This window comes from Anguilla anguilla, chromosome 15 (genome assembly GCF_013347855.1).
Source record: "Anguilla anguilla isolate fAngAng1 chromosome 15, fAngAng1.pri, whole genome shotgun sequence".
Lineage (NCBI taxonomy): Eukaryota > Metazoa > Chordata > Actinopteri > Anguilliformes > Anguillidae > Anguilla > Anguilla anguilla.
The window spans coordinates 24,623,246-24,644,756 of NC_049215.1; the positions used below are offsets into that span (position 1 = coordinate 24,623,246).

Genomic DNA, 21,511 nt, shown 5'->3' on the forward strand with positions numbered 1-21,511 from the left:
GGTAGTAGGTAAAGCAGCAGACTGGGAGGACTCCTGGTTTACCGTGAGTGGTTCATTGACAATGACATTTTACTGTGGAAAGTAAAAAATTTATTTTGCTATTTTTTGACCCACCACCAAGCACACCCCCCATCCCCACCCCCACCCCCCAAACAGAGCACAGCTTTATTGATACAGTTACAATATTTACATATCATAGTGGTGAAGTCACTACCTCCCCTCATTCACCCACCCCCCAGGAAAAGATCATTTGCTTTAAGGGAACTACAGTGATGTGGCCTCCTTGGTTTTTAAAATATAAGAATATCCACAAGTTTGTTTGAAAAATTATCATTTAACAGATTTGGACACTTTGTGTCTAGAAATAATTATATAAATAAAAAGGTCTTGTGTTATTGTGCAATCACCAGGCATGACACCAGAGAAAACAGGTAAATTAACTTACATATCAAGTGGGAATCAACATGAGATTCATTTTATGCTGAAAATGGCTCTTTTGAGGACAGTAGACCATTAAAAGATAGCAACAAATACCAAAACCAGAAACTAACAGAAATAGATTTTTTACTAAATAAGATGTTTTACAGCACACTGATTCATGCCTGTGGAAACCGTTCTTCTCATTACAAAATTTTAAAATTTAAAACTACATTTGTAAACAAAATAACACATTACTTAAACATAGCATTGTTTCACGATTACTAAACTCTCCTGCAATGTCCTCGGTTGTGTGGAGCATGTCAATCTCGCGAAGCTGGTCACGTTTGCTTGAGGAAGACGAAGGGGTTCCGTCGAACTATTCACACCCCTCTGTTACAGTGAATACCAGCACCCCACTGCATCCGCAGAACTGACACAGCAGATGATTAAGTCTGCGAACACATTACTGAATTCCTCTAATTCAATTCAAATTCAGTTTCCAGGTTAAAATTCATTTTTTTATTACACTGAACTGGAGTACAGTAATTAGTTACAGCAAGTCATAGTCATGATTCCAGTACCCCTTTTAATGAGATCTGAAATGGAATTGCCCCACTGTCCCATGAATTACAATGTGACCTTGAGGCATTTATAAATGTTGTGTCAACATATATATTGCTTGACCCCATCACAATATGACATTCGCTGAAATGGTTAGATACAACTATTCATTACAATATTTTGTTTATTTTAGGCTTAAATGTGTGATATCTGTTTGAACACAAAAAGTCATGTGAAATGCAACTCTTTCTGTGAATAGGCCAACCACACATTAGAACTAGTCTTGTTCCCTGAAGCGATGTTTTTAAGCTGCTAGGAAATATGAGTACATATGGCCTGGAGTGGGTATGAATGTGCTAATGTTTGCAGGAGACACTGTGTTGATAAATCCCTGCTATGCGCAGTTTAGAATCTGATTTATGCATATGTGTGGTAGTTAAAGTTGGCCCCATCGAAACTAGACAGAAATCACATGCGTTGCCAGTTAGCTGCACGCGTACACACACACACAAACACAATATCAGTCTCTAAAAAGGGGCCACTTTAAAATCAATGTATCCTCTCTTCTTTCTGTTTCTCTCTCACACTCCTCTACCCTATTTTCACCCCCCTTCCTCTATGATTCCTTCTTTCTCCCATGCTCTGTCTTTCTCTTCCCCATGCTCTCAGCCTCCTGACTGTCTACCCCTCCGTTTACAACCACCTCCTCTGACTATTTAAGCCACGCCCACTGGTGTATAAATGCTGAGTGCACACTCTCCACTGCTGTTCAGAGTTCTTTTCTAGGGTTGTCTATCTACAGTGGTTGATCCACTCACACGGCCTTACACAGACAAAGGTAAGGGCATACCATCATTGCTATTGATATGCTTCAATCATTTTCTTGTGTGTCTTAAATGGGCAGCTGCATTCTCCTCTGAATCACTTTTGGAATGCCTGCTTGAAACCTGTGTGTGTGTGTGTAAGTGTGTGACGGCACACACTGCTATAGTGTATTTAAGCTGTATTCTCTGCGAATGCCTGCTTGTGTTTTAGGGGTGTTGGAGATGACAGAGAATTTAGGAATGTTGAGAGCTCTTGGATAAATTGGTTTGAAAATATCCTTAAGATTTTAGGTCCCACTTGAATTTTGGGAGGTTTGAATCTAGGAATGTGATAGTTCTTGGAAAGATGGACCTCGAAAGGTGCTAAAGGTTAAGGGTCACATTCTGTGCTTTGGTCATGTCTATTGCGGTTCTTAAACAGCTAAATGTGCTGCATGAACTTCATGATATTTATGGCAAGGTAACCTTTTTAGGAACTTTAGTTTTGGAGAATGTAAGGTTCAAATGATAGATTTCTACATTAATTCTGAACATTACATTTTCTGCCAATATTTTAATTTGAACAATGAAACAATCCTGATGCCAAAGTTGTATAATGCTACAGGAGTGCATTATATGAAGCTATAAAATGAAATGGAATGGTGGACTATTAGAATGTTGCAGTGAGGTTTATTCCTCGGGAATTTTCTCAGTTCTGTAGCTCTTGGCTTCCTTGTGCAATTGCTCTTGCAAGTTTGCAGGGAGAAAATGGCAGCCCCCACCCCAAAGTGGTTGTTCGCAGCTTCCCTCTGCATCCATGTGGAATTGGATTGGTCAGTGCACATAATCTCCAGGATTTGCATAAATGCTGCTCCAGCTAGGGCCAGAGGACGCCTGGGAGAATAAGAGGGTTTGGCAGTGGGTTGTAGATGTTTGCCACTCTCCCTTTGACAGTGAGAGAAAGAGGTGGTCTCCATTCTCATCCTGTAAATGACAGATTCCTCCTTTCACATCAAAGGAAACTTCAGAGATATTTCCCTGGATTTTCTGCCTGAGAGATGTTGGTTTTTCTGTGGTAACATTGGGTGTTCTGTACATGGAGGATGGATTGAACATTGAGGGCCTGTAGTGTCCGGGGCCCCTCCTCTGTGGGAGAGCAGAGTTTTGAAATGTGACTTGGGTCAAGGGCCCAGTCAAGCTGGAAAAATGTGAAATTTCCTGGGTACAGCCAAAAATGTCTGACTGACACCATGGAAGAGGAAAAGTGGGTTTGGAAGTTAAGAACAATATGATGACATCATTCCATAGGACAGGAGGTTGTGGGCCATGCTGTCATGAAACTGGCTGTGTTCAGAATTATGGCCAAGGTACAGCATGTATTTTAACACAAATGGTGCATTCAGAGTCGTCGTCGAACAGATTTCCAATGTTTTTGTAGAATTTCAAATACTGGTGTTTATTTGGTAATGTGTATATTAATGTTACACCCCATAGTGAATGGGACTCACTGGGAAACAAAATTGTGACAGAACACACAGTATCATCTGACAGAGAACTACAGAAACCTATAACAGTCATGGTTTGTGGTGTTTTCTGGATTGATGTAATCATCAATCCAGACATGTTGCTGGTTGATTGCTGTACTTGAGAACTCCCAAAGTCCCTTTACAAAACAAAACCCCCTTGAAAAAATTGAAAGGGAGGCATATTGTTGAGCCAAATTTGAGCAGAGGTGTGCCTTGGCAGTTTCAACAGTTTCAAGTGAAACGGGCCCCAATGACAGATGGGCCCCAAATGCCCACAGAATCCTTTTTTAAATGTTAACAGTGAGATTTCACTTTTTACAGTTGCCTTAAAAACAGCCATGCATGTGCCATTTGCAACTAAATCGCAGCACATTTGAGTACTTTCCTGAACTCTGACCTTTCCACAAAATCCTCGACAACCATAGATCCTGGTTTTAAACTTCTGGTTTACTTCTGTTTACATTGTAGAGAAAGCTCAGTGGTTTACATCCATATGTAGTAGCTAGCTAGCCTGCGCAGCTCCCATGAAGTAAATAAAATAACTATACATCGCAGTATTCGGATGTACGACTACAAGGAGGCACTCCATTTTAAGGCTATACTCTGATACAAACACAGCACTGACATGCCTACGAAAACTTGGCTGCATGACTACCTAGCTAGCTTGCACTAATGTTAGCTAGCAGAAACCCCATGGAAATACAGTAGTTGGTACTAGTCCTACTTCATTAAAAACCCTGCAAATTCCAACCGACTCATGTAACTCCAAGTACTGTGAGATTGCCTAGGCAATCAAGAAGTCCCCCTTTGGTGTCTGCGATCTCAGTCGTTAGCAGTTTAGCTTGCTATATTTCCTAGTACTCTAGTATGGGGACTGCTCATAGAACTGTGTAAAAAAGGAAACGAGGTAAAAGTTAGCTACAGCAAGCCATGTAGCTCAATGTTAGCTAACTAAATTGCTTGTAGTCTTTCTTACATTTTTTAATCTGGTGTGGTAGCATGCAACATGTCCTCAGGTGTGTACAACATAAAACCCCCACAAAACGAATGATTTCTTCTATCATCAGAACACATGTCATATGGCCTAATTCTTGGCCGTTATTTTGATGCCCTATACAGGTTTGAATATTTTTTTTAAAAGTTAGTAGCTAGTTACATAACCAAAACAAATTTTCCCATATGAAAAATAAGTTTAAATCATTTCGTTTTTTAAAACAGTACAGTAGCACCAGTTTTTTTCTTTCTAGAGAGCGCATCCGCAAAACCACAAAATGAAATAAACGAGCACCTTCACCCTTCTCCCTCACGAGATCCGAGCAAAAACAATTAACTAAAACAAACTAAAATAACAAACAAAAAAAAATTAAACAGAGCGACCGCTTTTCAGCACGCCATTTGTAGCTGGCCAACAGTTACTTTCCTTGTCTTGTAGTACTAAAATAAAACCGAACCGATTCCGAACCGAACCGAACCGAACCGAACCGAACCGAACCGAACCGAACCGAACCGAACCGAACCGAACCGAACCGAACCGAACCGAACCGAACCGAACCGAACCGAAAATCAGAAACAAGCTCTAGGTGTGAGCTCCCAGTCTCGGCCCCGAACTGTGGAGAGCAACACACCTTTAAAGCATCTGAGCTGATTGGTTAACGCAACCCAGGTGTGTGTGCTCTCTCCACCAGCCGGCGCAGCTGAGGCCAATCCGGTTCACCGCCGGACCAAATTCCACCCTTGTTTTTAGATGAATCGAAAGACATTACATTTGCATGGGGAAGATGGAATCGCAGCTTTGTCAATTACAAAACCTTGACTTTGCCTAGATCATTTGAACCTGCATGTGCTAATTGCAACTATAAAGCTTTAGCCTTGGCTTTCATTTAATGTAAAGGTGTCAAATAAAGGCATTTAACCCCACAGCAACCTTGTGCATGCACAATGGAATTGTGCCCTTTACCTGTTGGCATCATACTTACAGGAGATAATGGTTTTATATTATTTAATTTTTACATTATATAACTCTATTTCAGGTGAAGTAATGATCCCGCAGAAACACTTAGTAAGAATTTAGTACATACCATGTATTACCACAGAGTGGCAGCTGCTTTTTTCTTTGCAAAACTATTTCTTTGTTTGTGACAGCCCAGTGCATTACTGATTTCACACTCGAATGGCTATAGACCAGGAGGGTGTGAAAGCAGAAATATTAAAAGTGTACTCTGGACAATCAAAACATGATTGTGCCAAAATTGCTCCCAGGGTCTGATTATCTGTTCATATATCTCAGGGGCTGCTCATTGTCAGAGATGGGCTCAGCCTGAATGTGTTTCGTGAAAAGAGATGACTCACACTGTTTGTAGCTCTGAATGTTTGGCAGGCTTTATTCTCCTGGAACGATGTGGCTCTGTATCTGTGGAATGGCAGGACTGAGGAATATGGTGGAAATGTCCCTGTCAAACAAATGCATGAAAATAATAACAGCTAGAAAGAGAAAAATCAATGATAACTACAGGATGTATATTAAATTGGATTTATAGATATAGTTCATAGTATAATTGGCAATAAATGAATTAGGATTTGAATAAGTAACAAACATTGCCAAAATGAGGTCACTGTTAGGAGTGTAATATTTTGAAGGAGTCCTAAAGGTCCAGCTGAAGGTGCACCTTTCCCAGACATCAGATGTTCAAAGCTAATGACAAAATATAAGTCTCCAGCACACATTATAGTGACTTATTGTTTCAACAGCAACATGGGATGCTACACAATGGTTTTGCAGGTACTTTACTTGTGCTTAACTATCCGCTGACTTTTTTGTGCTAATCGGTATAAGGAAATTCTTTGTTCACAGCACAGAGACAGAGAATGAGTTGCTGTCTACCATTGGAATGAGGTCATGTTTGGTCCCCATTAAACTGTGTAATTGTCCCTTGTGGTTCAATGCTTCTCTTTAAGTGGTAACCTGTTGACATTTTTCAACAGAAGGTTTCCATTTTAAGGCTTTCCCACTCGGAAACCAGGAGGAACAAGGCCTATCCATGCCCTTCAAAGAGAGCACCCACATGTGAAGAAATGCTGGGAATGGGTCCAGGTCAGACCTGAGTTTGGGAGTTTTTCCTTGAGAGTGCGTAGGAGACAATGAGAATGTTCTCTCTGAAGGAGCTAGCGTTCAGCAGGTTTAACTGGCTAGGGGATAACAGAATTCACAACTGCTCTCTCCATATCTCTTACTCATTTTTTAAAATCTTTCTCAAGTTTTGCACTCATTTTTAGAATGTCACTAAGTATGGAAGTATAGGCCTGTCCTACCCCTGGGATATCCTATGTACATTTGTGAGGACCACCCAATCGCACACAAGTCCTCTATCCTACGTCCAATCAGCCAGCTGCTACGTTTCTACTTAGCAAAGAAATCTGGACTGTAGAAAGAAAGCCTTAGATAAACACTGCAACAAGTGAGTAAATACTCTCACATTAAACTTATATGGCTTCTCTCTGTTGCCTTCTATTATACAGCATTGGACAAGAAGACTTTTTTTGCAAGATTCAGTCTCACACAGGTAAAACATTTCCTTATATAAGCAGAGACATCAGCTGACCCCAAAACCATGGTGTGTCGTAGGTCAGTAAGAGTCTCAGGCTTCTGGATTATCTTATATGGCGGAGACAGAATACTGTCTCTCTCGGACTGCTACATCAGAGACACTTGAAAGTCACATGTAAACAAGGTTTCCCCTGAAACACCTCTGATGAAGCTCACAGCTGAAGTGAAGATTGCAGTTGTGGTTCCTCTAACATAGCAGTTAATACTGGAAAACGGACACCTCTTGGATTCAAGCCAATTCAGGAGCAGAACCATGCACATTTTTTTTCCACTTCCTCCATTTCACTTGGCAACCACAAGATGGCTCAGTGTCTCCGGGCACAGCAGAGGAGAAGCTTAATTACTAAAGTAATTAATCAGACTGTGGATCCAGAAATCAGTATACAGTAATATTCAAATGAACTATTTTGAAGACTTTTAAAAAATAGCATACAAATACAAACCAGGGATGTAGCCAGAATTATTAACATTGTTGTGCCTGCATGGAACTATGTGGGCTAGCTCTTCCTAGGTGTGCATTCATAATTGTTTGTAATAGCTCAGCCGAGATAAATGGGTGGATACTAAAATACTATTTTGGTGGCCATGGCCCAACCTGGCTCAACCATGCCTACACGTGACACAAACATATGCACGTATATGAAGTTAGAATTAAATTAATTTAATGTATTTACACGTTGTGGTTAGTAAGTTAATATTGATAGTAGCTCTTTTTATTGATGTCATTCTTCACATTGAGCAGAAAAAACCATTGTGCTGTGCTCAGACCCTCCCATGCAGCAGCAAAGATCACACAAACTTGAGACGCTTCCTCGGCGTGACCCAGCCGTGCTTTCTGAGAGGAGCTTTTGTGAAAAGTTGCAGGTTTAGTTCAGCCCCCTGTCTCTGTTGAGCGGTGGGAGAGGGGAACCATAATCACAGCAGCTAACTCCTCAAAGAATTTCTGCTGTTAGTCGCTAACTGCCTGTCCAAAAAAGTGCTGACTGTTCAAAACGGAGCGCACAATTCCACGAAAGCAAAGGGTACAAAAACCCTGGATGTGCCCAGTCCAGTATTACCCAGAAAACCTGAGCTTTTTGGTTTCATACGTCCCTTTAACGATACAAATGTTGGTATTAGAGAAATCGTAATTGAAATGTTAAAAAATGATAAAAAAGTTTTCAGTTTTTCAATGAAGGATTACACACAGTGGACCAGGATCAGAGCCATGACTGTGTTTCAGGGTTGATGATAATGAAACAAAATCTCTGAACCCAAATACATTCACACCTGCTCTGGACAGGTGTCTGGCAGGCAATAATGTCCCATGGAATAAAAATTTGAAGGAACTGTTTCGTAAAATATATTATTTCATAATTTAATTTTGAAAACATTTTTAGATATCTTAATACAAACAAATATTTTATGTTGTGTTCTCAAATTGTTTTGCATACCTTGCAACCTTCTAGCAAATCGCAGTACCCCCATTTTTTTTAAATCTTAGAATATAAACGTCTTAAATCAACCAGCACAAGGTCATGCTGAAATTATATGCCACACTGTGATTTTAACCTTATTCTTTGTATTAATGTGGCAGATTCCAACATAAATTCTACATTATAAATAAACGTGCTAATTAATGAATACATTTTTTCAAAGATTATATGAGATCTGGGACTGTTTCCATCTAGTCTGTGGAATCCTTGCCCAGATAACCAGCAATGGGGATTAAGAGTGGTTTGTGAATATCACACTGGGGTAGAAAAGGGGAAAAAGAGGGGGAGAGGTGGATGTAATATGTAAATCACAGACTCCAAAGAAAATGGCCTGGGTTCAAAGGCATCTTTTTTGCTTATGTGCAGTGGATGAGGTATTCGAAAAGGAGAGCTCATTGCGCAGAGACTAACCATTTCCAGTTCTTGATGGGTTCTGTGGAATTTAATGTTCATTGAGATTTCATTTTTTAAATCTATAAAAAATATTTATATAAGTTTAAAGTCCATTTTTATCATAGTATTCACAAAATACAATGTACTGGGCTCATGCATCTAATCTTGTATATATTGAAAACATTTAACATTATATTTTTCTCTACTGGTACAAACATGCTTGAATAAATGTTATCGGGCATCTTGATATGATCCTTTTGAGCCTGTATTTGTAGAGACAATTCTTTACAGTACAATAATTTCTGATGTCAGACTCCTCATGATGTAAATGGTAAATGGACTGCATTTATATGGCGCTTTTATCCAAAGCGCTTTACAACTGATGCCTCTCATGTACTTGTCTATGATATGCACAGATCTAGCATGCTCTTCAGAACTAATGACTCCTTCCTGATTTCCTAGGAACTAATTTTCTTTCTTCTTCTTAGTTAGATTTTTCAAATGCGTCTTGTTGTTGGGATATTATTTTTAGACATACTGGCTTGGTGGTTTTCCTAAAATTCCAGAACACAATTACATTTGGATGAAATAAGGGTTTGATCTAAAGTGCCAAGTAAGGGCAGTGTTCTTCTTGGCATATGTATCGCCATGGTTGTTCCCACATTCCATCAAACTGGCTATGGTCAATAAGGTACAGGGTTTCCATGACAGCAGGCAATGTGTATGAGTTTATATTGTGATGTCCATTGAAATGCTTCACATCTCCAAGCCAACACGACAGGAATGCTTGTAATACAAATCAATGAGGACCATTTTACTTAGTGTCATTTTATTGATTCTCCAATGTCTACATAAATCATTTTAATATCATAGTCATATGATTCTGTTAGGTTAAAGGCAACATATACACAGTTGTTCTGACATAAAATAATGTAGGACCAGAGAGGAAGAGGAACAAGGGAGTGGCACCCTTTCTGGTCCACTCTTGTCTTCAGTCAGAAGTCTACCAGTTGTCATGGATACATGGACAAACCTGTGAGGGAGTGTCATAAGCTGGGCAAAATGTGTCAGAATAATAGCATAATAGGGAGAAAATTAACCGTTCGCAGTAAAAAAGAGGACGTTTGGACCCTCCCTTTCTGAGGAACTATTTCTGTGCTTACATTCTGATTCTGATCCCACCCGCCCTCACACACCCCCTCCGCAAAGCAAACATTCAGAAAAGAAACAAGAATATCCATCACTGATTCCCTTTATTTGCCACAAATCGGGGTGTATTTATAAGCTCTTTGGCGAGTCTGTGCATTTCTCCACGGAAACGTGACCGGTTCTTCAAAGGGAGCGCGAGGGCCGAGTTCCACAGGGAGGTGTAGATGGCGAGCGCCTGTGAAAATCGCCAGCACTGGGAGAAAAGTCAGAGCATACCGGCATTTCCCCTTCATCGCCATCAGACCTGGACAGCACCGGGCTCCCTGTGAGGGACCTGAACACGCCTCAAACAACCCAAACACGAGCAAAGCAGGAACCTCCAAGCCCAGCCAGCCAGTGAAAACATCTTGAAAAGAATCTGCAGAAGGGAGAAACACTGTTGGTCTGGTTCCACTCACTTGGAAGGGTTTTTCAGTGCCTAAGCTAGTATTATGATGGAAACACATGGGGGCGGAGGGTGGTCTTCATTTGGGGATCACTGAAAACAAAATTTGCATCGTTCATTAAGTTTTTTAAATGAGAACTGACCTACAGCAGAGGATCAGTACACATTCTGAAAACAAAGGCAGACAGAGAAAAACTCTCCAAGGTTCTCCTTTAGTAATTTAAAAGGGAACACTGTGAACCAAGATTTTACCTTATTTAAATCATGTAATATGAGATTTGAGTTGTGCATAATTTCCAGATTGACGTAGGCATTGAAGAAAAACTATTACCTCTGAACAATATTGAGGTTAAAGGACAGGACTAGCCAATGATGTGAGTGCACTGGTTTATATATGAAACAAATATGGAGCTACATGCATTCAGGTTTGGAGTCATAAAAGGGGAAATGGATTTTTGAAAGCTTTGACTGCATTGCCCCAAAGACCCATGTGGTATTGTGAGGTGCCATTTTATATCCTGCAAAACAGGACATGGGAAAGAAAATGTTTACTTTGGCAATGCACTAAAAACATCCTCATGCAGTCAAGTGTGCAATGCAGTTTGGTGACCCATGACTATCCACATCTGACCTTGAATGGGTTCCTTTGAGATTAGAATGACATATTTGACAGAATAAACAGATGTATAGTTTCATATTGTGAATCCAAAAAGTTATAAAGCTGAAGACAAAACTTTGCTGCATTTATTGAATATTCATGAAGTGGTGTGAAGTGGCTCTGAACCTTTTGGCAAGTATCTTGTTAAAAATTCTTATACTGGAAACTATTGTTATTAACTTTCACCTTTTGTAGTTAGGAAGTAGAATCGGCAGAAGGGAAACAAGAGCTTACCTTCTGGCAAGTCTATTGGATCTCTGAGAGTAGCCAGTTGATGCATTGCCAAACAGTAAAAACAGAATGTCATAAACTAGTGAAAAGCTATGGCCCATATTCAGAGCAATGAAAAAGAATAAAAAACACACTTCTAAAATATCAGGTTCCAACAGGTTTCAGACAGAAATCAAATAGATAAAGCAGAGCTTTCATGATGAAGAGGTGTGAATAAACATGACGTTTTCATGATGTTTTGTGGTGTTGATAAACATTCTTATCTTGGGAACAGTATACAGTCTGCAGACTCGGTTTTATGTACCACATTCAGTGCATCCCTTAGAAATACTGTAGTGTTTTTGGAGCATTTCTGAAATAGAGGGACACTTACGCATTCTTTTGTTTAAGGCCCAGAAAAAAACAGGGTTAGCAAGACTGCGTCTTTGCCATTGATGTATCTAAATATCTTCATTTGCATAGATGTGTACAGTAATTGGGCTGAAAGCCTTAAAACTAAGGAAGCGTTTGAAGCCTGGGACAATTCAATATTCCACTGGGTTTACAAAATTATACACAGACGTCAGGTGGTAATTACTCATGTAATTGATGCATAAACCAAGCACCCTGAGGAGACTCAATAAATCTTAAATTGGGAAATAAAATGCTAGTTTTATGCATTCACTCTACCTTGTGAATAGAATTTTAATCAAGCCACGCACAAGACGAAACTCAAAGTTGCCTTACCTTTGATTCATTATTAAATGCAAGTTATATTTTTCTCTTAGTTCGTTAATGACAACCAAAAATAATCTTAAAATGTCTGCTTTGATAGAGTAACACTCACCTCGGTTCATCCAGCAATGTTAAGCACACATGTTAACCCAGGCCTGTTTGAGCTTCATTTCCTCACCTTATTTTATCATTTCATTCCCCTATTGTATCTCACATTTTTGTAATGCTAGGTTTCTCTAAAGACTTTTGTTCTTGTGTGTTCTTATGACTTTGACACACCAACAGCTTGTCAGTTTCCTTGAGTGTGCTGCTGATTACAGGATAACAGTGTTTTTCAGAGAGCCCCCATAATTCCTGTGCCTGATTTGCACTGCAGGTCTAAGTAAATCAGTCAACTTCAAGCCAGACTGTGAATGTACTGAGCCCACAGTTCTAGTATTGTGGTAACAGAAAATCAGTGGATGGGTCATTTGCTCATGAAGGCAGATTTTGAACTGCGCAGCATCACCCATAGACATTAATCTTGTCTACTGTCATTGGTGTCAAACAGTCACATTTAACCTTTTAACCTGTTTTGTAGTTTTTAAGCTACATGCAATATACACATTACCATTACATACTGCTGGTGCAGCGTTTAAAAATTTAATTCTGACAACAGTGTTGGCTTGTTCTGTGATAACAAGCACTCACAACATTGATGGCATCTTACAAGCATGTATAACTGCATTCCAAGCAGATTTACATGCTTACATAAATGCTCTCCAGGTTTTAAAAACGCTTTCCTTTGGCTTTTAATGGTATTCAGAGAACCCCGTTAGACATCGTTTCACTGTGGCCTCAAGTTTTAAAAATGAGATCGCCATGGAGCATGAGTTGTTGCACAAGGGCCGAAGAGACATCCTACCCATCAGAAGGATGCTGAATTTCCATTTGGCAGCGTTCTCCGGGGGTCAGCCACGCAATGTATTGTGGGGAAGATGGACGGATCTTTCAAATTGAGCTATCAGGGCCTGTGAAAGGAAATGTGGGTGCCTTGGTTTCCTTCACCCCTGAAACATTACTCACTCTTGTAAAAATGCAGCTGGCAGAGACACACGAGGTGGATGCGGTTAGAAGGATTGCCAATTTCATTGCTAGAGAAGACGGACATATGGTAGAAAGAGTTCCGTGTGGTAGAGAAGTGATGTCTACCTCAAAAATGTATGCCTATCAGTGCCCCCATAGTTCTGGTATGCAGGATTTTCACCCTTACTGTTAGACCATTGAACACAGGTTGGGGTATGCTGACCCCTAGTGGTCATTACATATTTATTAGTCTCAGTTCAACACATTTTTTTTTTGGCTATAGAGCTTCAGTGTTAGATACTGTATGCCACCTCAGACCCCTGTCAGCCAAATGCTGAGACATACAATTAGATTTTATCTATATGTTAGACAATGAAGGAATTATCTGTGAATAACTGTAGAGGAGCATTGAAAGTGTCCAAATTTAAGGCTGCAACAATTAATATATGTAATTGATTACAAAATATTAACAGAATTTTGACACAGTCATTGATCCCCTTTTTAATGATAAATTCTATTCATTTCCCCACAATGTTGATCAATGAACAAGTTTTAGAATAAACAGGTTCCCATCACTGAGTATGATTATTTGTTTGAATGTTTTGTGTGTTGGCGGGCGTCACATCGAATTAACTTCATGAGAACGGCAAATCTAAGATGTTTGTGAGACTAAAATAAATTGGGTCAGTGTTATTACAAGGATTGACTGCTTTTATAGATTATTTGAGATTTTAAAAAATGGTGATTGAAAAATTATCAATAGCTGCAACCCTAGTCCAAATTAAAGAAAGCTGAGAAAGTAGAAGGTACTGAAAGAATTTAGCAGAAAGGTGTGTCTATTAAATTATGGGTACCCTAATTTCATGCTTATAAACAATGGGCTCTGCAGCCTCTCTTTAAGTTGTGTATATACTGTATATATATATACATATATATATATATATATATATATATATATATATATATATTGGGCGAGAGGCAGGAATACACCCTGGACAGGCTATCTATCAATCTACCGTAGGACACACACACTCACTATTCACTCACACACTCATACCTATGGGCAATTTAGAGTTTCCATACACCACCGTGCCGATATATATTTGCACTATTCTCCAGAGAAACCTACATTTTTATATGCATTCCATTAGCACGTACTTATTTACTAGAGCAAGTCAGGCTGTGTACCTTGCCCAAGGATACAATAGTAGAGCTCCACTTGGGACTTATAGCCTAGTTCTGAAACATTGCTCTATATTACATAGTTGGGATGGTGTGCTTTTCCTAGTAGGAAAAAAATGCTGACCTTCCAATGCAGTGATTTAATGTGAATACTGGGTTCAGCTAAGAATCACAAGAACTGAAAAATGGAAATTCATGGATTTAGGTGGGATATGCTTTTTCTGGAGGATTTCCAAGTGTGTATGTGTGTGTGTGTGTACGCCTGTGCGTGCATGCATGCCAGGTGCATCAGGCATAATATCTCTGCTTATCTCAGCTGAGCTTCAAGGGGAGTTTCCCGGCATGTAGACATTGCGAGTGATATGACTTCTGTTTATGCATGTTAAGAGCCTAGTAGCAGAGATCCACACTATTTTGCAGCTTTTACAAATATTTACAGCAACAGAAGTATGATCTCATTTGTGCATTCACTTTGTTTATATTGACTTTCTATGCGACTCAGCATAGAAAGGTTTAAACTTTGTGATCAAATTTGATCATGGCTAGTTTATAGCATTATTTAGCTATGCTTCGTGTAAACTTCCCCATAGAAAGATATGCATCTTTCTGCATCAAGGGAGTTGGTTAGTATAGACAAGTATCATTTTTCAGTTCAATATTTGGATGATTTTCTTGTCTCTGTCCAATAATCCCTACAGAGACAGTACAGGGCCTTGTTCATATGCCAATAATTTGTAATCGGCTAGTTTGACTGTACAGACTTGTCAAATCCAGCTCCAGTTTCAGTGTTGTCTAGTTTTATGGTCAATCCTGAACATTGCTCTATCACACTCCCTAGAAGCGTTGTGTTGCACAACTTCCTTCCATCCTTTCCTTCACAGGAGTGTCAGCTTTTTGGAAACCTTTGAGGGTTTCTTTGTTGGGCTGGGCTTTCAACATGCAACATGCATTTGAAATGAATGCAGTTACATTGTTAAAATCAACCTGAGATTTAAATGGGAATTGTTTGCAAAATAAAAGGACTCCATCAGTGTGGAATGTCCCAGGAAGGTACTGTTGCACCAAGCCACTCAAATCCTTTGTTGTTGAAAATATTTGACATTGCGTCTGTCACATTCCTTCCCCTCACCTTGAGTAGCCTATTAAATTAACTGAATGTTTTTACAGTTGATCACTACTTGCATAATTAATCAGGTGATTGTGAAAATCCAATGCCTGCTGTAACCCACAAGGATTTAGATAAGTGCAAGTTTATATGCTACTTTTAGTTCATGTCCTGTTTTGATGACTGGTCAATTTGTAACTCAGCAGTTTGTTTGTTTTTTTTTCCAAAAAGTGGAATTTAAAAATGTCCTTCCTTTCTCTTTGTCTATCTCTCTAGATCATGGCCATTCTCCTCCTCTCTGGCCATCTCCTCTTGGTGGCGGTGCAGCTGTCCATACTGCACCATGCCCAAGGAGGGGCATACTATGGGCACAAGCAACTGCCCCAGCAGCACCAGCCCGTGCCACAGCTACCTCACATGCCCCATGGCAAGGAGGGCTTGCCACAGCAATACCTGGTCAAAGAGTTGCCGCACTTTCAGTATGGCAAGGAAATTCCCATGATCCCTCAGTACAGGAAGGACTACATGCACCTGCCTATGAACAAGGGAAAGGACATAGTGCGCAAGGAGGACAAAGGTCAGAATTGTGGTTGCACTTGAAGTCATACAGAAAATGAAACCCCCACCCCTGCCCACCCACCTCCCGAGTACTAGAATAAGGATGGGCACATGAAAACCTTTACCCAAATATTCATTAGAGGATTGTGCTTACTTAACAAAAATGGTCAATTATAGTAAATTTAGCTGGCAGCTTTTCAGTGAGTCAACAGCTTTATTTTGCAACTATACATACTGTAGGTAAATATAGCTAGCTAATAACCATAGCTAGCACAGTAAATTAGTTTGATATAAGATAAAAAATATGAAATACTTTAACATAACAAGCATAGCAAATAAACACAGAAAAGAGTAAACAACTTTTTTAATGAAGTTCTACCAGCAAAATGCAAAGGGAAAGAATTACAATAATTGTGTCTGATCCATGCTATGTCTTCCTCAGGTGAAACAGTTTCTAGAGGTGAGAAGGGCATCCCAGGAGATGTTGGGCCTCAGGGTCCTGCTGGACCCCCAGGCCCACAAGGTGTACCTGGCATTGGAATAGCAGGTCCTCCAGGAAAACCAGGACCCCCAGGTCCACAGGGATTCCCTGGAATAGGCAAACCTGGAATGCCAGGAGTGGCAGGAAAACCAGGAGGAGTGGGACTCCCGGGACCAATAGGGGAGCCGGGTCCTGGTGGTGAAGAGGGCCCAATAGGTTTGCCAGGGCCTCCGGGTCTTCCTGGCCCTCCTGGGCTGCCAGGCTTGGGGAAGCCAGGGGGCCAGGGGTTGCCAGGGCAGCCAGGGCCCCGAGGAGAGCCTGGACACAAAGGACCACCTGGACTTCCAGGTCTGCCTGGGCCTAAAGGTGACAAAGGCAATGGCCAGCCCGGCTTGCCAGGGCCAAAGGGGCCTGGTGGGCCACCAGGCCCCCCAGGACCTGCAGGGCCTCCAGGACCAGGGAAAAGTGGCAGAAATGGTCTTCCAGGGTTGCGAGGAGAGCACGGAGAACCAGGCCCTGCTGGAGAGCCTGGACAGGTAGGACCACCAGGTGAAGACGGACCACCAGGGCCACCAGGGTTGCCAGGCAATGGTAAACCAGGTGAGGATGGAGTGCCAGGACAACCGGGGGCTCCGGGTGACAAAGGAGAACAAGGCCTACCAGGGTTACCAGGGAGCCCAGGGCTGCCAGGAATTGGCAAGCCGGGACTTCCTGGACCAAAAGGTGACAAAGGTCAGGGTGGTCTACCTGGTCCTCTAGGCCCAAAAGGTGACAAAGGTCATGGAGGGCCACCAGGGGTAGCTGGCCCCCCAGGACCCATTGGACCTGAAGGTCCGCCTGGCCAAATTGGGCCACCGGGGAATGTTGGTGCCCCAGGGCTAAAAGGCGAGGGCGGAGCAGGTGGCCCAAAGGGAGAAGCAGGTCCTGCTGGTGAGCCAGGTCCCCCTGGGCTTCCAGGCAAATCCGGGCTTCCAGGTGAACTGGGAGAACCTGGTCCACGTGGTCCTTCTGGACCCATGGGCCCAAAAGGGGAAGGTGGACACAAAGGATTGCCAGGATCTCCTGGAGTAAGCGGGTTGCCAGGTCCAAAGGGAGAAGCAGGAATTCCAGGTGAGCAAGGTGAACAAGGCCCTAAGGGTATTCCAGGAATCACAGGTCCTAGTGGACCCATTGGGCCTCCTGGGTTTCCTGGACTAAAAGGTGAGTCCGGTCTACCTGGCGCACCTGGCCTCCCAGGTGAAGGAGGACCAGGCATTCAAGGCCCTGAAGGGCCCCCAGGAAAACCTGGCTCCATTGGGCCTCCTGGTAGTTCTGGTTCACCTGGGCTACCGGGACTCCCAGGCCCACCTGGCCCCCCAGGCCCGCTTCCAGACATGGGTCAGATCCTGCCAGAGATGGGTCCAGATCTGGACGGCATCAAGACCCCACCTGGGGGTTTCATGAAAGGGAAGTACAGCGGGGCAGTAATGGCAGGTAGCGGCTTGGAGATGCCGGCGTTCACAGCTCAGCTGACCACCCCGTTTCCACCAGTGGGTAGCCCTGTGGTGTTCGACAAGCTTCTGTACAATGGCGGCCAGAACTACAACCCCGACACCGGCGTCTTCACCTGCCATATCCCTGGGATTTACTACTTTGCTTACCACATCCACTGCAAGGGTGCCAACGTGTGGGTGGCACTGTTCAGAAACAATGAGCCAGTGATGTACACATATGATGAGTACAAAAAGAGCTTTTTGGACCAGGCATCTGGGAGTGCCGTTCTGCCCCTAGAGCCTGGGGACACAGTGTACATCCAACTCCCATCAGACCAGGCAGCAGGACTTTATGCAGGCCAATATGTACACTCCTCTTTTTCTGGATACTTATTGTACCCTATGTAATATAGAAAAGAAACCATTTCAAATGTTTAGATTTTTTCCTTAAAGGATTTATTCCTTTTGTACTGTTGATGTTGACAGTGACAAGTGGACAGTTGAACCAGCTACTGGGTTTCTACCAATATACTTGTCAGTGTTGATGGGCATATAAGCAATTTATTTTTTATATTTCCACATGCTGGGTACAAGATAGCTGTATTTTTCTATGCAGAATGAGAAACAATGATCATAAATAGGATGTAAAACTACTCAGTGCTACTGTCATATAAACTGTGCTACAGATCAGGTTTTAGAGAAACAAGAAAGAGAAGTTATTTTATCTATTGCATTTTATGTCGGTGATTCTTCCAAAATCCTGAAAAAATGATCAATATCTAAAAACGATAAGACATTCTTTTTGACCCTTATTATAAATGGAGATTGGACTACAAAAATGTTCCTAAGATCATATTGCTCTGTTGTGCATGTGCACATGTATACGTTTTATGAAACAGGCAGCTGTGTTTTCCTTAAAAATTATATTATATGAACGTTTTTATTATAATGCAATAATCCAAGTTACTATTTGGGGGGACAATTAATTGAAAAATGCATCAAATCTTTTTTTGTCTGGACCCTATTCCTGTGTAATAGACCAAATTCAAGCACAGGGGGTTTTGGTAATACAGAGGAGCGATAAAGCCATTGAAACTGGTTGTCTATTTCTGGATAACCTGTTACAGTCTGAAGAGTGTATTATTATCTTGAAATGGATGGGGATGCACAGTTTTCTGATTGGGTGATGAGTTGACAAGCACAGTCTTTTGAGTTTTTTACAATTAAAAGTGGAGAAAGACAAGCATAGTATGAAAACCTGTCATAATGCATTAGTTGCTACATCAGATGACAGTGCATTTCAAATGTGGCACCTCTAGTCAAGGAAATAATTTGGAAAATTAGAACTGAGACCTTTTCTCTTCATACAAATGTAAGCAGACGTCAGCCATTTTATCATATATTGTTTCACCCAGATGTATAGTATAGTAAGTATTGTTCCATAATGTGCCTGAAGAGTATTGCTAGGCGGAGTCTAGTAAAGCATTAAATGTGCCTACCAATGCATGAAAAATCATATTGACAAATTAGTCAATATGTTGCTTCCAAAAACATTACGGTCAGGATTCAACATGTAAAAGTACATTTAAGCAGATGTTACTAGTCATGCATATTTTAGGTAAATTCCATCAACTGCCAAACTCATGATGTTGTGCAAGGATTGGGGAAAAAAGTGATTTAATTCATTTGTCAAAAGACCACATTGGGATTTATTCTTAAATTTGTTTAACAAGCTTGAGCAAGTACAACATTTTTGCTGAAATTCCAGAAAAGCACACTACAATTTTCCTGAATGTAGGTTAATGTATTAGATGGGTTCACATTAAATGGGGATGAATGCCTCCTGCCAGCCCTCAGAAATCAGTAGTCATCAAGAGTTAACCACATTATTATTTAGCAAATGCATTGGACATACCAAGCAAACCACCAAGTGAGTGCCCATAAAGAGTGCAGTTGGAATGGCCACTTAAACATCTGTTTCCTTATTGACCTGCTCCAGGTGCACAATGCAGTCTCTGCAAGTGGCCCACGGAAAGGGATGGTTAGAGCAGAAAGAGATTGAGTCAGGTGACATACACCCACAGTTAATAAGAGGATGTGACACTCAGATAGGGTACAGTTCACCTAGTGTCCATCCATCCATTATCTATACCCGCCTATCCTGGGCAGGGTCATGGGGGGTGGTGCTGGAGCCTATCCCAGTGTGCATTGGGTGAGAGGCAGTAATACCACTCACCCACTCATACCTATGGGCAATTTAGAGTTTCCAATTGGCCTACCTGCATTTGGACAGTGGGAAGAAACTGGAGTACCCGGAGGAAACCCACACAAACACAGGGTGAACATGCAAACTTCACACAGAAAAGCCCAGGGCAGCATTCAAAAGAACATTCTTGCTGTGAGGCGACAGTGCTACCCACTGCACCACCATCATTCTATAAAATGTAAAGAAAGGGGAACGTGGCAGGTTTGCCAAATGCTCCTATAGAAGCTTTTTAATGACAGAGGCTTAGCAAATCCAACCTCTTAGATCATTTGCCAAATTCTAATTTTATTTAAGAGAAAATATAGCCAACGCCCTATTTTATGACTACTAAAATAGTCTATGATAAGGCAATTGAGCAGGTGTGACAGAAATTGAGATTGTTAATACAACTGAAAATACAATTTGGAAAATGAAAGTACAGCAAATCAAATGTAATTAAAACCGCGTGCTGTCAAAAATCTGTAAAAATGTGGAGTGAAGAAATATAAAGTAGACACCGTGTAGTCAGCTGAAGATCAAAGCGATGAGTCCTTGAGAAAAACAGTATCAAACAATGGTAGTTTTTCAGAGAGCGGTGCTAGATGCCTACTAAGTTTATTTACTGGTACCAAACAGATGACCATACAGACTGAAAAAGGATGTGTTTAGTACCCATCTCTGTAATTTATTAGTTTGACTACTGATTGCCTGATTTTGTATATGTGCAAACAATGAGCAAACAAACAGCTGGTCCTTTGTGGGGGGAAGAAATTAAGCTATAATGATCTCCATGTAAAAATTCCCTTTTTTTTCTTTTTTTTTTGTCTGACAATGGTGCTGAATATCAAACCTAAGTGAAATACTTAGTTAATGTTTCTGCTATTATATTATTGTGGTTGTTGTTGTTGGTGTTTTTTTAAATAAAGGTGAATTAATAACAAAATATATTTTCATAATGTGTCTTATTTTATATCATCATATAATGCTGTAAGAGAAAAGAACTGCCCTGTGACATGGATGTCAGATTCATTTGTAGATTATAGACTGAACTGCACAAATTTATTGCACCAGGAGTGCTTGAAAAGCATTGGAATGATTTTTTTTACTGTCCAGCAGGGGCTTTGTAAATTATGCAATTCTAATATTATTAAATCATGAAATCATTCATAAATTATACTTCTAATAGTTTGTTATGACATGTTTTGGCATATTGTTAAATCATTTTCATTTATTTTCCAGCTAGAAATGTTATCTAGCCAATGTATGAAAAACACATATTAAGCCTACAGGACAGCGATGTGAACAGCAGCACAAAGTTGTGGCAACTTAACTTGTGGCCCCTTCCATACTGAATATCATCCAAGTATTAATAATCAAGGAACCTGAAAAGAAATAGCTTATGTAGTGACAATAATCGGAGGCAA

The 21,511-nt window shown here is 40.9% G+C and overlaps 1 protein-coding gene across 1 annotated transcript; it reads left to right on the plus strand.

The window, feature by feature from the left end:
* The first annotated feature begins 1,740 nt into the window (after positions 1-1,740).
* On the plus strand, positions 1,741-20,040 carry LOC118213858 (collagen alpha-1(VIII) chain-like). Its single transcript, XM_035393068.1, has 3 exons — positions 1,741-1,819; positions 15,608-15,908; positions 16,332-20,040. Exons 2-3 carry the CDS (start codon positions 15,611-15,613, stop codon positions 18,248-18,250), a joined length of 2,217 nt encoding a protein of 738 aa, XP_035248959.1. The 5' UTR covers positions 1,741-1,819; positions 15,608-15,610; the 3' UTR covers positions 18,251-20,040.
* Positions 20,041-21,511: the final 1,471 nt, after the last annotated feature.

Excerpts from the sequence above, each read along its gene's own strand:
- LOC118213858 (XM_035393068.1), top strand. The coding sequence starts at position 15,611 with ATGGCCATTCTCCTCCTCTCTGGCCATCTCCTCTTGGTGGCGGTGCAG. Across the intron at positions 15,909-16,331 it reads AGTGCGCAAGGAGGACAAAG|GTGAAACAGTTTCTAGAGGT; the intron begins GTCAGAATTGTG and ends TGTCTTCCTCAG.